The 12,500-nt window shown below is 38.3% G+C and overlaps 2 protein-coding genes across 2 annotated transcripts in view; both read right to left on the reverse strand.

The window, feature by feature from the left end:
• Positions 1–2,820: 2,820 nt before the first annotated feature.
• LOC137633156 (early endosome antigen 1-like) lies at positions 2,821–4,209 on the reverse strand. The gene has a single exon (XM_068365314.1). It carries the CDS (start codon positions 4,207–4,209, stop codon positions 2,821–2,823), a length of 1,389 nt encoding a protein of 462 aa, XP_068221415.1.
• Positions 4,210–11,587: 7,378 nt separating this feature from the next.
• LOC137633157 (early endosome antigen 1-like) overlaps positions 11,588–12,500 on the reverse strand; it is a 1,539-nt gene continuing 626 nt past the window's right edge. The window contains exon 1 of the mRNA XM_068365315.1: positions 11,588–12,500. This exon is cut by the window's right edge and continues 626 nt beyond it. Within this exon, the coding sequence (XP_068221416.1) occupies positions 11,588–12,500 (913 nt within the window).

The following is a 12,500-nucleotide window of genomic DNA, read 5'->3' on the forward strand; positions in this document are numbered from 1 at the left end:
TAAGTCATTTATTATTAGGCCAGGCATTTAAGCCATTCATTATTAGGCTCTGCAGTTAAGCCAAACATCATTCGGCTCTGCAAAGGCAAGCATAATTGTGCCAGGTATTTAAGCTAAGCATCCTTATGCCAGGCATTTAAGGCAAGCTTCTTTATGCCAGGTATCCAAGCCAAGTATTTTTATGCAATACAGTTAACACAAGTATTATAAGGCCAGGCAGTCAAGACAAGCATCCCTATGCCAGGTAGTGAAGCCGTTCCTCCTTAGGCCAGGTAGTTAAGCCAAACATTCTTAGGCCAGTCAGTTAAGCCAAACATCCTTAGCTGAGGCAGTTACACAATACTTCTTTAGGCATGGCCTCTAAGCCATACTTCCTAAGGCAAGGCATTTAAGCCATACAACCTTAGCCCAGGCAGTTAAGCCTCGCACGCCTATACAAATCAGGTAAGCCAAACATCCCTAGTCCAGGCATTCAAGCCAAACATTTTTAGTCCAGTCACCTAGGCCCTTCTTTTTAGGCCAGCCAGTTAAGCATTTCGGTTTTTTTCCGGACAGTTCAACCACACATAGACCAGGTAGTTAAGCCAAACCTTCTTAGATAAGGCAGGTCAGCTAAACATCCTTAGGCCAGGCAGTTAAGCCATACACCCTCAGACAAAGTAGTTAAGCCAAACATCCTTAGCCCTGTCATTTGAGCCAAACATCCTTAGCCAAGGCAGTTAAGCCAAGCACCATTAGGCCAGGCAGTTAAGCCAAGCATCATTAGACCAGGCAGTTAAGGCAAGCATCATTAGGTCAGGCAGTTAAGCCAAGCATCTTTAGGTCAGGCAGTTAAGCCAAGCATCATTAGGCCAGGCAGTTGAGCCAAAAATCACTAGGCCAGGCAGTTAAGCCAAAAATCACTAGGCCAAGCAGTTAAGCCAAATATCACTAGGCCAGGCAGTTAAGCCAAAAATCATTAGGCTAGGCAGTTAAGCCAAGCATCATTAGGCCAGGCAGTTAAGTCAAGCATCATCAGGCCAGGCAGATAAGCCAAGCATCATTAGGCCTTTCAGTTAAGCCAAGCACCATTTTGCCAGGCAGTTAAGCCAAAAATCCCTAGGCCAGGCAGTTAAGACAAAAATCACTAGGCCAGGCAGTTAAGACAAAAATCACTAGGCCAGGCAGTTAAGCCAAAAATCATTAGGCTAGGGAGTTAAGCCAAGTATCATTAGGCCAGGCAGTTAAGTCAAGCATCATCAGGCCGCAGATTAGCTAAGCATCATTAGACCTTTCAGTTAAGCCAAGCACCATCTTGCCAGGCAGTTAAGCCAATCATTATTAGGCCAGGCAGTTAAGCCAAAAATCACTAAGCTAGGCATTTAAGCCAAGCATCACTAAGCTAGGCAGTTAAGCCAAGCATCATTAGGCCCTGCAGTTAAGCCAAGCATCATTAGGCCTTTCAGTTAAGCCAAGTATCATTAGGCCTTTCAGTTAAGCCAAGCATAATTTTGCCAGGCAGTTAAGCCAAGCATTATTAGGCAAGGCAGTTAAGCCAAAAATCACTAGGCCAGGCAGTTAAGCTAAAAATCACTAGGCTAGGCAGTTAAGCCAAGCATCATCAAGCTAGGCAGGTAAGCCAAGCATCATTAGGCCCTGCAGTTAAGCCAAGCATCATTAGGATAGGCAGTTAAGCCAAACATTATTAGGCGAAGCAGTTAAGCCAAGCATCAATAGGCCTTGCAGTTAAACCAAGCATCATTATGCCAGGCAGTTAAATCAAGCATTATTAGGCCGGGCAGTTAAGCCAAGCATCATTAGGCCCTGCAGTTAAGCCAAGTATCATTAGGCCAGGCAGTTAAGCCAAGCATCATTAGACCAGGCAGTTAAGCCAAGCATCATTAGGATAGGCAGTTATGCCAAGCATTATTAGGCCAGGCAGTTAAGCCAAGCATCATTAGTCCAGGCAGTTAAGCCAAGCATCATTAGGATAGGCAGTTATGCCAAGCATTATTAGGCCAGGCAGTTAAGCCAAGCATCATTAGGCCAGGCAGTTAAGCCAAGCATCATTAGGATAGGCAGTTATGCCAAGCATTATTAGGCCAGGCAGTTAAGCCAAGCATCATTAGAACAGGCATTTAAGCCAAGCATCATTAGGACAGGCAGTTAAGCCAAGCATCATTATGCCAGGCAGGTAAGCCAAGCATAATCAGACTAGCCAGTTAAGCCTAGCATCCTTAAACCTAATAAAAAAAAAAAAGTTATATGCCAGGCTGTTAAGACAAGCATTTTTAGGCTAGGCAGTTAAGCCTGGCATCCTTAAACCTAAAAAAAAAAAAAATAATAATGATATGCCAGGTAGTTTAGACAAGCATCATTACCCTAGACAGTTAAGCCTTAAGCCTGACATCCTTAAACCTAAAAAAAAAAAAAAAAAAAATATGCCAGGCAGTTTAGACAAGCATCATTATGCTAAGCAGTTAAGCCAAGCATCATTAGCCTAGGCAGTTAAGCCTGGCATCCTTAAACCTAAAAAAAAAAAAAAAAAAAATAATATTCCTTTCTCAAAAATAATAATACCGGTATAATCCTTTTATGAAATAAGCGACGTCGCTATGAAATAAAAAATAGTTTTCCTTTCACAAAATAACATAAGAATATATTCCTTTCACAAAATAAAAATAAAATAACATTCTCTTAAAAAAAAATAAAAAATATTATAACAAATTTCTTTTTGTTTTTAATTTCTAAATTTTTTTTGGTTTTTTATTTTTTTTGGGTTTTTTATTTTATATTTTTTTTTTTGCTTTTTTTATTTTTTATTAGTTTTGTTCTGACTTCTTAATTATTTTGGATTTTTTCCTCCTGAGTTCGTTCGTTATGAACCTTATTTTCGCCTTTTTCCAAAACCGGGACTTTGGATCCAAGGGGGGCCCAAGAGTAAGAGACCTTGTTGCGTTTTAGTTTCTTCTTTGGTTTCATGATCAAAAGTTTTCTTGTTTGTCCGTCTTCTCCTTCTTGTTTTTCTTCCTTCACAACGACTACTTTCTTGTCATCTTCAGCTGCAGTTTCACACCTTTCAACGTCACCCATTCCTTCTTTTATAACGTTTTCCAAATCTCTCTTCTGAAGTTCCTTCAACAGTGAAGAGATGACATCCTTCGCTGCGGACAATTCTTTCTTCATTTGATCTTCTATGTTGGTCATTCGAACAATCTTACCGTTCAAATTCTTTTCTCGTTTAACTTTGTTCTGCAGTTGTTCTCGAAGACCTTCGTTCTTCTTTGTTATTGTGAACACTGCCTCCTTTAGCTCATGATTTTGTACTAGAGCTTTAGAAATCTCCCCCTGCAGCTCTTCTACTAGACTTTGGTGTCCTTGGCTTCTTTTCTGATCATTAACACGATCCTCCATCAGCTCTTTTTCTAGTTTGATTTTCTCTAGAGCCAATTCTTCAATAAGGAAGCTTCGTTCCTCATTGGATTTTTTGAGATCTTCATTCTCTGCCAGAAGGATCGATTTCAGCTCGTCACATGTCTCGATTTCCTTTTTGGCCTTTTCCAGTTCCTCATTCAACTGAACTATTTTCATTGTGTTTTCTTCATCCAAAGTCACTTTATCTTCAAGCTCTTGTTTCAGAGCTTCCTTCTCTCTCACAAGTGCTGATTCCATCTGATTTTGGACATCATTTTTCTCCTGAGCCATTTTCAGCTCCGCTTTCAACTCTAGCATTGATTGATAGTAATCAGCAAGTTGATTTTCATGGGCTTCAATCACAGCCTGTTTATTGGCAAGTTCCTTAGCCATGTTCTCATTCTTTCGCCTGAGATCTTCAATCTCGGTGTGTCCGTTCGTCTGAACTGTTACATCTGTGTTAGAGACTGGTCCAGTTTCTACCTGAACTTCTACATCTCTGTTAGAGATAAGATGTTCAATCTCTACCTGAACGTCTACATCTCTGTTAGAGATAAGATGTTCAGTCTCTACCTGAACGTCTACATCTCTGTTAGAGGTAAGATGTTCAGTCTCTACCTGAACTTGTACATCTCTATTAGAGACAACATTCCCTGTGCCTCCTGGCAGCAGCAGCTGTTCCTCCTCGCCGGAAAGCAGAGGATCCTTCCCACTGATGACAGCTTCCGTCTCCTCAGAAACTCCGTCGAGTTCCTCCTGGTCCAAGAAAGGCTCGAGGGCCTCACTCTTTTCCTCCTCGGCCCAGAATTTCCTCATCAGAAGACCACCTTCCAAAATATAGGGCGTAGTCCTTCCAGTTCCATCAACCGGGGTTGCTGGTCCTGAAACCCGTCTTCGGAAGAGGGACCTCCAAGTAGATATTTCTTCCCGTACTCGCTGATAGCTCTCAATGCGTTGTTTGTGAACATCTTCGTTGTAAAACTCAGAATGCAGATCACTTGACTTTGATCAGGTATAATTTGAAGAAATCGAGGTAGGTCCTCGCAGAAATATCAACTCCGAGATTGAAGGAATTTTGAAGACTGGAGACGTCTTCGTTGGCTTCGAGATAGTCTCCTGAAACTGATTCCGATTATAATTTGAATGAGAGCGAGACTTTGAAGACGTCTTCGTTCGCTTTGGGAAAAATCTTCATTCGGTCTTCACCGAAACTAACTTTCTGCTCTTGAAGACATAAGTTTGTCTATATTCTCATTTTTTTCCCCAAAACACGAATCTTATTCCGCCATTGAATATTCTTTTAGTAATGTCTTTTCCCCGAAAGAAATATATAGAAAGATAGATAGATAGATAGATAGATAGAGATAGATAGATAGAATTGTGTTTATAAGAAAAAGTTAAAATTCTTATGAGGTATGAATTAAGACTCGGATGAGAACGGGATGGTGTGAAGCCCTCTGAAGACATCGTTGGCTCGGAGAAGATTCTTCTGCAAGTCTTCACCGAAGATTTCTATCTGCTCCAGTAGAAGACTTGCGTTTTTCTCCCCGGAGGAAATATTTGAAAATATATAAAAAAAAAGATCAAATTAATATAACAATCTCGTATCGAGTTCCGCCATTTTGTTTTAGTCTCTGAAAAAATAAAGATTAAAGAACTGAAAAAAAATTACTAATTTATATTTTTATTTACTTTCCTTTTTCTCTATCGAAAGATATATTTTTTTTATTTTTTTTGTTCATATGAAAATTAAAATTCATTCCATTATTATTATTATATTTATTATTATTATTATTATCATCATTATTATTTTCAATTATTTTGACGTTTATTAAGCTTATATATATATATATATATATATATATATATATATATATATATATATATATATATATATATATATATATATATATATATCATCATCATCATCAGCTGTTACTAGTTCATTTCATGATAAAGGCTTCAGACATGTCTCCATTCTCGTCTGTTTATGGTCATTCTATGTCAATCTATACCTGCATGTTTTCATATTTCGTCAATCCTTCGTCTTCTATTCCTTTCAGTGATTCTTTCGCAATTACTAAGAACCCATTCTTATATTCCTAATGTCCATCTATTATTTGTCCTCATCATGATATGACCTACCCATGTCCATTTCTTTTTCTTGTGTCAGAATACCCTCTACTTTAGTTTACTCTCGTGTATATATATATATATATATATATATATATATATATATATATATATATATATATATATTTATATATATATATACACGAGAGTAAACTAAAGTAGAGGGTATTATATATATATATATATATATATATATATATATATATATATATATATATATGTATATATATATATATATATATATATATGTATATATATATATATATATATATATATATATATATATATATATATATATACTGGATATATTATATTACCAACCACAACAAATACAGCCATTTATAGTCAACTGCATGACAAAAGCCTCAGACATGTCCATATTCATCACCACGGTGGCTACTGCATATTGGTGATGGTGGGATACTTCACTCTGATTTCTTATAACCAACTTTGTAAGGGCGATATTGACTAGTCCGGGTCAAGCTATCGTGTGTATGTATATATATATATATATATATATATATATATATATATATGTATATATATATATATATATGTGTGTGTGTATATATATATATATATATATATATATATATATATATATATATATATATATATATATAGAGAGTATACACATACACATGAGAGTAAACTAAAGTAGAGGGTATTTTAACGCAAGAAAAAGAAATGGACATGGGTAGATCATATGATGATGAGAAGGACAAATATTAGATGGACATTAGGAATATAAGAATGGGTTCTTAGTAATTGCAAAAGAATCACTGAAAGGAATAGAAGACGAAGGATTGAGACATGTGTGTGTGTGTTTGTGTGTACGTAAAAATAACGATAGCTGACTAATGATGAGCATAAATTATGCATCTTAGTCATTAAAGGACAAATTAAAAGACTTGAGTGAAGTTAGTACTTTGTGAGTCACATTATGTCGCTGATAAGACTAACTTCGATCCAGTATTTACATCTATCTTTTCGTGGTTATACACACACACACACATATATATATATATATATATATATATATATATATATATATGTGTGTGTGTGTGTGTGTGTGTGTGTGTATGTATGTATGTATGTATGTATAAACATTCATACATACATATTGATTCCATTCATACATACTACTACCACTATTACTTCAACTGTGGCATACTTGAGGGTTTCGCCCAGACCAAAGGGCTCATCAGGTGGGTTTTGCCAACTTCTATATTTGCTGGCTTGGTTCCCACGACCCTTTCCTAAAGCCAAGCATCCTTAGGCAAGGCATTTAAGCCTCAATATAAGGCCCGGCATTTAAGCCATTCATTATAGGGCCAGCTATTTAGGCCATTCATCCTAAAGCAGGGCTTTTAGGCCATTCATTATAAGCCTAGGCATTTAATCCACTCATCCTAAGGCCAGGCTTTTAAATCATTCATCCTAAGGCCAGACATTTAAGCCATTCATTATAAGGCTAGGCATTTAAGCATTTCATCCTAAGGCCAGGCTTTTAAATCATTCATCCTAAGGCCAGACATTTAAGCCATTCATTATAAGGCTAGGCATTTAAGCCTTTCATCATAAGGCCAGGCTTTTAAATCATTCATCCTAAGGCCAGACATTTAAGCCATTCATTATAAGGCTAGGCATTTAAGCCTTTCATCCTAAGGCCAGGCTTTTAAGTCATTCATCCTAAGGCAAGACATTTAAGCCATTCATTATAAGCCTAGGCATTTAAGCCACTCATCCTAAGGCCAGGCTTTTAAATCATTCATCCTAAGGCAAGACATTTAAGCCATTCATTATAAGGCTGGGCATTTAAGCCTTTCATCCTAAGGCCAGGCTTTTAAATCATTCATCCTAAGGCAAGACATTTAAGCCATTCATTATAAGTCTAGGCATTTAAGCCTTTCATCTTAAGGCCAGGCTTTTAAATCATTCATCCTAAGGCAAGACATTTAAGCCATTCATTATAAGTCTAGGCATTTAAGCCTTTCATCCTAAGGCCAGGCTTTTAAATCATTCATCCTAAGGCAAGACATTTAAGCCATTCATTATAAGCCTAGTCATTTAAGCCACTCATCAGGCTTTTAAATCATTCATCCTAAGGCGAGGCATTTAAGCCATTCATTATAAGGCTAGGCATTTAAGCCTTTCATCCTAAGGCCAGGCTTTTAAATCATTCATCGTAAGGCGAGGCATTTAAGCCATTCATTATAAGGCTAGGCATTTAAGCCTTTCATCCTAAGGCCAGGCTTTTAAATCATTCATCCTAAGGTAAGACATTTAAGCCATTCATTATAAGGCTAGGCATTTAAGCCTTTCATCCTAAGGCCAGGCTTTTAAATCATTCATCATAAGGCCAGGCCTTTAAGGCAAACATTTTAAGGCTAGGCATTAAAGCCTTTCATCCTAAAGCCAGGCATCTAAGCATTTCATTATAAGGCTAGGCATTTAAGCCATTCATACTAAGGCCAATCATTCAAGTCAATCATTATAAAGACAGGCATTTAAACCATTAGTCCTAAGGCCAGGCTTTTATGCTATTCACAATAAGGCCAGGCATTTAAGCCATTCATTACAGGGCCAGGCTTTCAGGCCATTAATTATAAGGCCAGGAATTTATTGCATTCCTCCTAAGGCCAGGCATTTAAGCCGTTCAATATAAGACTAAGCATTTAAGCCTTTCATCGTAAGGCCAGACATTTAAGCCTCTCATCCTAAGGCCAGGCTTTTAAATCATTCATCCTAAGGCCAGGCATTTAAACCTTTCATCCTAAGGCCAGGCTTTTAAATCATTCATCCTAAGGCCAGGCATTTAAGCCATTCATTGTGAGCCTAGGCATTTAAGCCATTCATTATAAGCATTCATTATAAGGCTAGGCATTTTAGCCATTCATCCTAAGGCCAGACATTTAAGCCTTTCATCATAAGGCCAGGCTTTTAAATCATTCATCCTAAGGCCAGGCATTTAAGCCATTCATTGTGAGCCTAGGCATTTAAGCCATTCATTATAAGGCTAGGCATTTTAGCCATTCATCCTAAGGCCAGACATTTAAGCCATTCATCTTATGGCCAAGCATTTAAGCCATTCATCCTAAGGGCAGGCATTTAAGCCATTCATTACAAGGCTAGACATTTAAGCCTTTCATCCTAAGACCAGATATTTAAGCCATTCATTATAAGGCTAGGCATTTAAGTCATTTATCATTAGGCCAGGCATTTAAGCCATTCATTATTAGGCTCTGCAGTTAAGCCAAACATCATTCGGCTCTGCAAAGGCAAGCATAATTGTGCCAGGTATTTAAGCTAAGCATCCTTATGCCAGGCATTTAAGGCAAGCTTCTTTATGCCAGGTATCCAAGCCAAGTATTTTTATGCAATACAGTTAACACAAGTATTATAAGGCCAGGCAGTCAAGACAAGCATCCCTATGCCAGGTAGTGAAGCCGTTCCTCCTTAGGCCAGGTAGTTAAGCCAAACATTCTTAGGCCAGTCAGTTAAGCCAAACATCCTTAGCTGAGGCAGTTACACAATACTTCTTTAGGCATGGCCTCTAAGCCATACTTCCTAAGGCAAGGCATTTAAGCCATACAACCTTAGCCCAGGCAGTTAAGCCTCGCACGCCTATACAAATCAGGTAAGCCAAACATCCCTAGTCCAGGCATTCAAGCCAAACATTTTTAGTCCAGTCACCTAGGCCCTTCTTTTTAGGCCAGCCAGTTAAGCATTTCGGTTTTTTTCCGGACAGTTCAACCACACATAGACCAGGTAGTTAAGCCAAACCTTCTTAGATAAGGCAGGTCAGCTAAACATCCTTAGGCCAGGCAGATAAGCCATACACCCTCAGACAAAGTAGTTAAGCCAAACATCCTTAGCCCTGTCATTTGAGCCAAACATCCTTAGCCAAGGCAGTTAAGCCAAGCACCATTAGGCCAGGCAGTTAAGCCAAGCATCATTAGACCAGGCAGTTAAGGCAAGCATCATTAGGTCAGGCAGTTAAGCCAAGCATCTTTAGGTCAGGCAGTTAAGCCAAGCATCATTAGGCCAGGCAGTTGAGCCAAAAATCACTAGGCCAGGCAGTTAAGCCAAAAATCACTAGGCCAAGCAGTTAAGCCAAATATCACTAGGCCAGGCAGTTAAGCCAAAAATCATTAGGCTAGGCAGTTAAGCCAAGCATCATTAGGCCAGGCAGTTAAGTCAAGCATCATCAGGCCAGGCAGATAAGCCAAGCATCATTAGGCCTTTCAGTTAAGCCAAGCACCATTTTGCCAGGCAGTTAAGCCAAAAATCCCTAGGCCAGGCAGTTAAGACAAAAATCACTAGGCCAGGCAGTTAAGCCAAAAATCATTAGGCTAGGGAGTTAAGCCAAGTATCATTAGGCCAGGCAGTTAAGTCAAGCATCATCAGGCCGCAAATTAGCCAAGCATCATTAGACCTTTCAGTTAAGCCAAGCACCATCTTGCCAGGCAGTTAAGCCAAGCATTATTAGGCCAGGCAGTTAAGCCAAAAATCACTAATCTAGGCATTTAAGCCAAGCATCACTAAGCTAGGCAGTTAAGCCAAGCATCATTAGGCCCTGCAGTTAAGCCAAGCATCATTAGGCCTTTCAGTTAAGCCAAGTATCATTAGGCCTTTCAGTTAAGCCAAGCATAATTTTGCCAGGCAGTTAAGCCAAGCATTATTCGGCAAGGCAGTTAAGCCAAAAATCACTAGGCCAGGCAGTTAAGCTAAAAATCACTAGGCTAGGCAGTTAAGCCAAGCATCATCAAGCTAGGCAGTTAAGCCAAGCATCATTAGGCCCTGCAGTTAAGCCAAGCATCATTAGGATAGGCAGTTAAGCCAAACATTATTAGGCGAAGCAGTTAAGCCAAGCATCAATAGGCCTTGCAGTTAAACCAAGCATCATTATGCCAGGCAGTTAAATCAAGCATTATTAGGCCGGGCAGTTAAGCCAAGCATCATTAGGCCAGGCAGTTAAGCCAAGTATCATTAGGCCAGGCAGTTAAGCCAAGCATCATTAGACCAGGCAGTTAAGCGAAGCATCATTAGGATAGGCAGTTATGCCAAGCATTATTAGGCCAGGCAGTTAAGCCAAGCATCATTAGTCCAGGCAGTTAAGCCAAGCATCATTAGGATAGGCAGTTATGCCAAGTATTATTAGGCCAGGCAGTTAAGCCAAGCATCATTAGGCCAGGCAGTTAAGCCAAGCATCATTAGGATAGGCAGTTATGCCAAGCATTATTAGGCCAGGCAGTTAAGCCAAGCATCATTAGAACAGCCATTTAAGCCAAGCATCATTAGGACAGGCAGTTAAGCCAAGCATCATTATGCCAGGCAGGTAAGCCAAGCATCATCAGACTAGCCAGTTAAGCCTAGCATCCTTAAACCTAATAAAAAAAAAATTATATGCCAGGCTGTTAAGACAAGCATTTTTAGGCTAGGCAGTTAAGCCTGGCATCCTTAAACCTAAAAAAAAAAATAATAATGATATGCCAGGCAGTTAAGACAAGCATCATTAGCCTAGGCAGTTAAGCCTGGCATCCTTAAACCTCAAAAAAAAAAAAAAAATATATGCCAGGTAGTTTAGACAAGCATCATTAGCCTAGACAGTTAAGCCTTAAGCCTGACATCCTTAAACCTAAAAAAAAAAAAAAAAAAAATATGCCAGGCAGTTCAGACAAGCATCATTATGCTAAGCAGTTAAGCCAAGCATCATTAGCCTAGGCAGTTAAGCCTGGCTTCCTTAAACCTAAAAAAAAAAAAAATAAAAAATAATATTCCTTTTTCAAAAATAATAATACCGGTATAATCCTTTTATGAAATAAGCGACGTCGCTATGAAATAAAAAATAGTTTTCCTTTCACAAAATAACATAAGAATATATTCCTTTCACAAAATAAAAATAAAATAACATTACCTTCAAAAAAAATAAAAAATATAACAAATTTCTTTTTGTTTTTAATTTCTAAATTTTTTTTGGTTTTTTATTTTTTTTTGGTTTTTTATTTTATATTTTTTTTTTGCTTTTTTTATTTTTTATTAGTTTTGTTCTGACTTCTTAATTATTTTGGATTTTTTCCTCCTGAGTTCGTTCGTTATGAACCTTATTTTCGCCTTTTTCCAAAACCGGGACTTTGGATCCAAGGGGGGCCCAAGAGTAAGAGACCTTGTTGCGTTTTAGTTTCTTCTTTGGTTTCATGATCAAAAGTTTTCTTGTTTGTCCGTCTTCTCCTTCTTGTTTTTCTTCCTTCACAACGACTACTTTCTTGTCATCTTCAGCTGCAGTTTCACACCTTTCAACGTCACCCATTCCTTCTTTTATAACGTTTTCCAAATCTCTCTTCTGAAGTTCCTTCAACAGTGAAGAGATGACATCCTTCGCTGCGGACAATTCTTTCTTCATTTGATCTTCTATGTTGGTCATTCGAACAATCTTACCGTTCAAATTCTTTTCTCGTTTAACTTTGTTCTGCAGTTGTTCTCGAAGACCTTCGTTCTTCTTTGTTATTGTGAACACTGCCTCCTTTAGCTCATGATTTTGTACTAGAGCTTTAGAAATCTCCCCCTGCAGCTCTTCTACTAGACTTTGGTGTCCTTGGCTTCTTTTCTGATCATTAACACGATCCTCCATCAGCTCTTTTTCTAGTTTGATTTTCTCTAGAGCCAATTCTTCAATAAGGAAGCTTCGTTCCTCATTGGATTTTTTGAGATCTTCATTCTCTGCCAGAAGGATCGATTTCAGCTCGTCACATGCCTCGATTTCCTTTTTGGCCTTTTCCAGTTCCTCATTCAACTGAACTATTTTCATTGTGTTTTCTTCATCCAAAGTCACTTTATCTTCAAGCTCTTGTTTCAGAGCTTCCTTCTCTCTCACAAGTGCTGATTCCATCTGATTTTGGACATCATTTTTCTCCTGAGCCATTTTCAGCTCCGCTTTCAACTCTAGCATTGATTGATAGTAATCAGCAAGT

The sequence above is a fragment of the Palaemon carinicauda genome, chromosome 42 (assembly GCF_036898095.1).
Source record: "Palaemon carinicauda isolate YSFRI2023 chromosome 42, ASM3689809v2, whole genome shotgun sequence".
NCBI classification, from domain to species: domain Eukaryota; kingdom Metazoa; phylum Arthropoda; class Malacostraca; order Decapoda; family Palaemonidae; genus Palaemon; species Palaemon carinicauda.

Coding starts and splice junctions, on each gene's coding strand:
- LOC137633156 (XM_068365314.1), bottom strand. CDS start 4,209: ATGAGGAAATTCTGGGCCGAGGAGGAAAAGAGTGAGGCCCTCGAGCCT.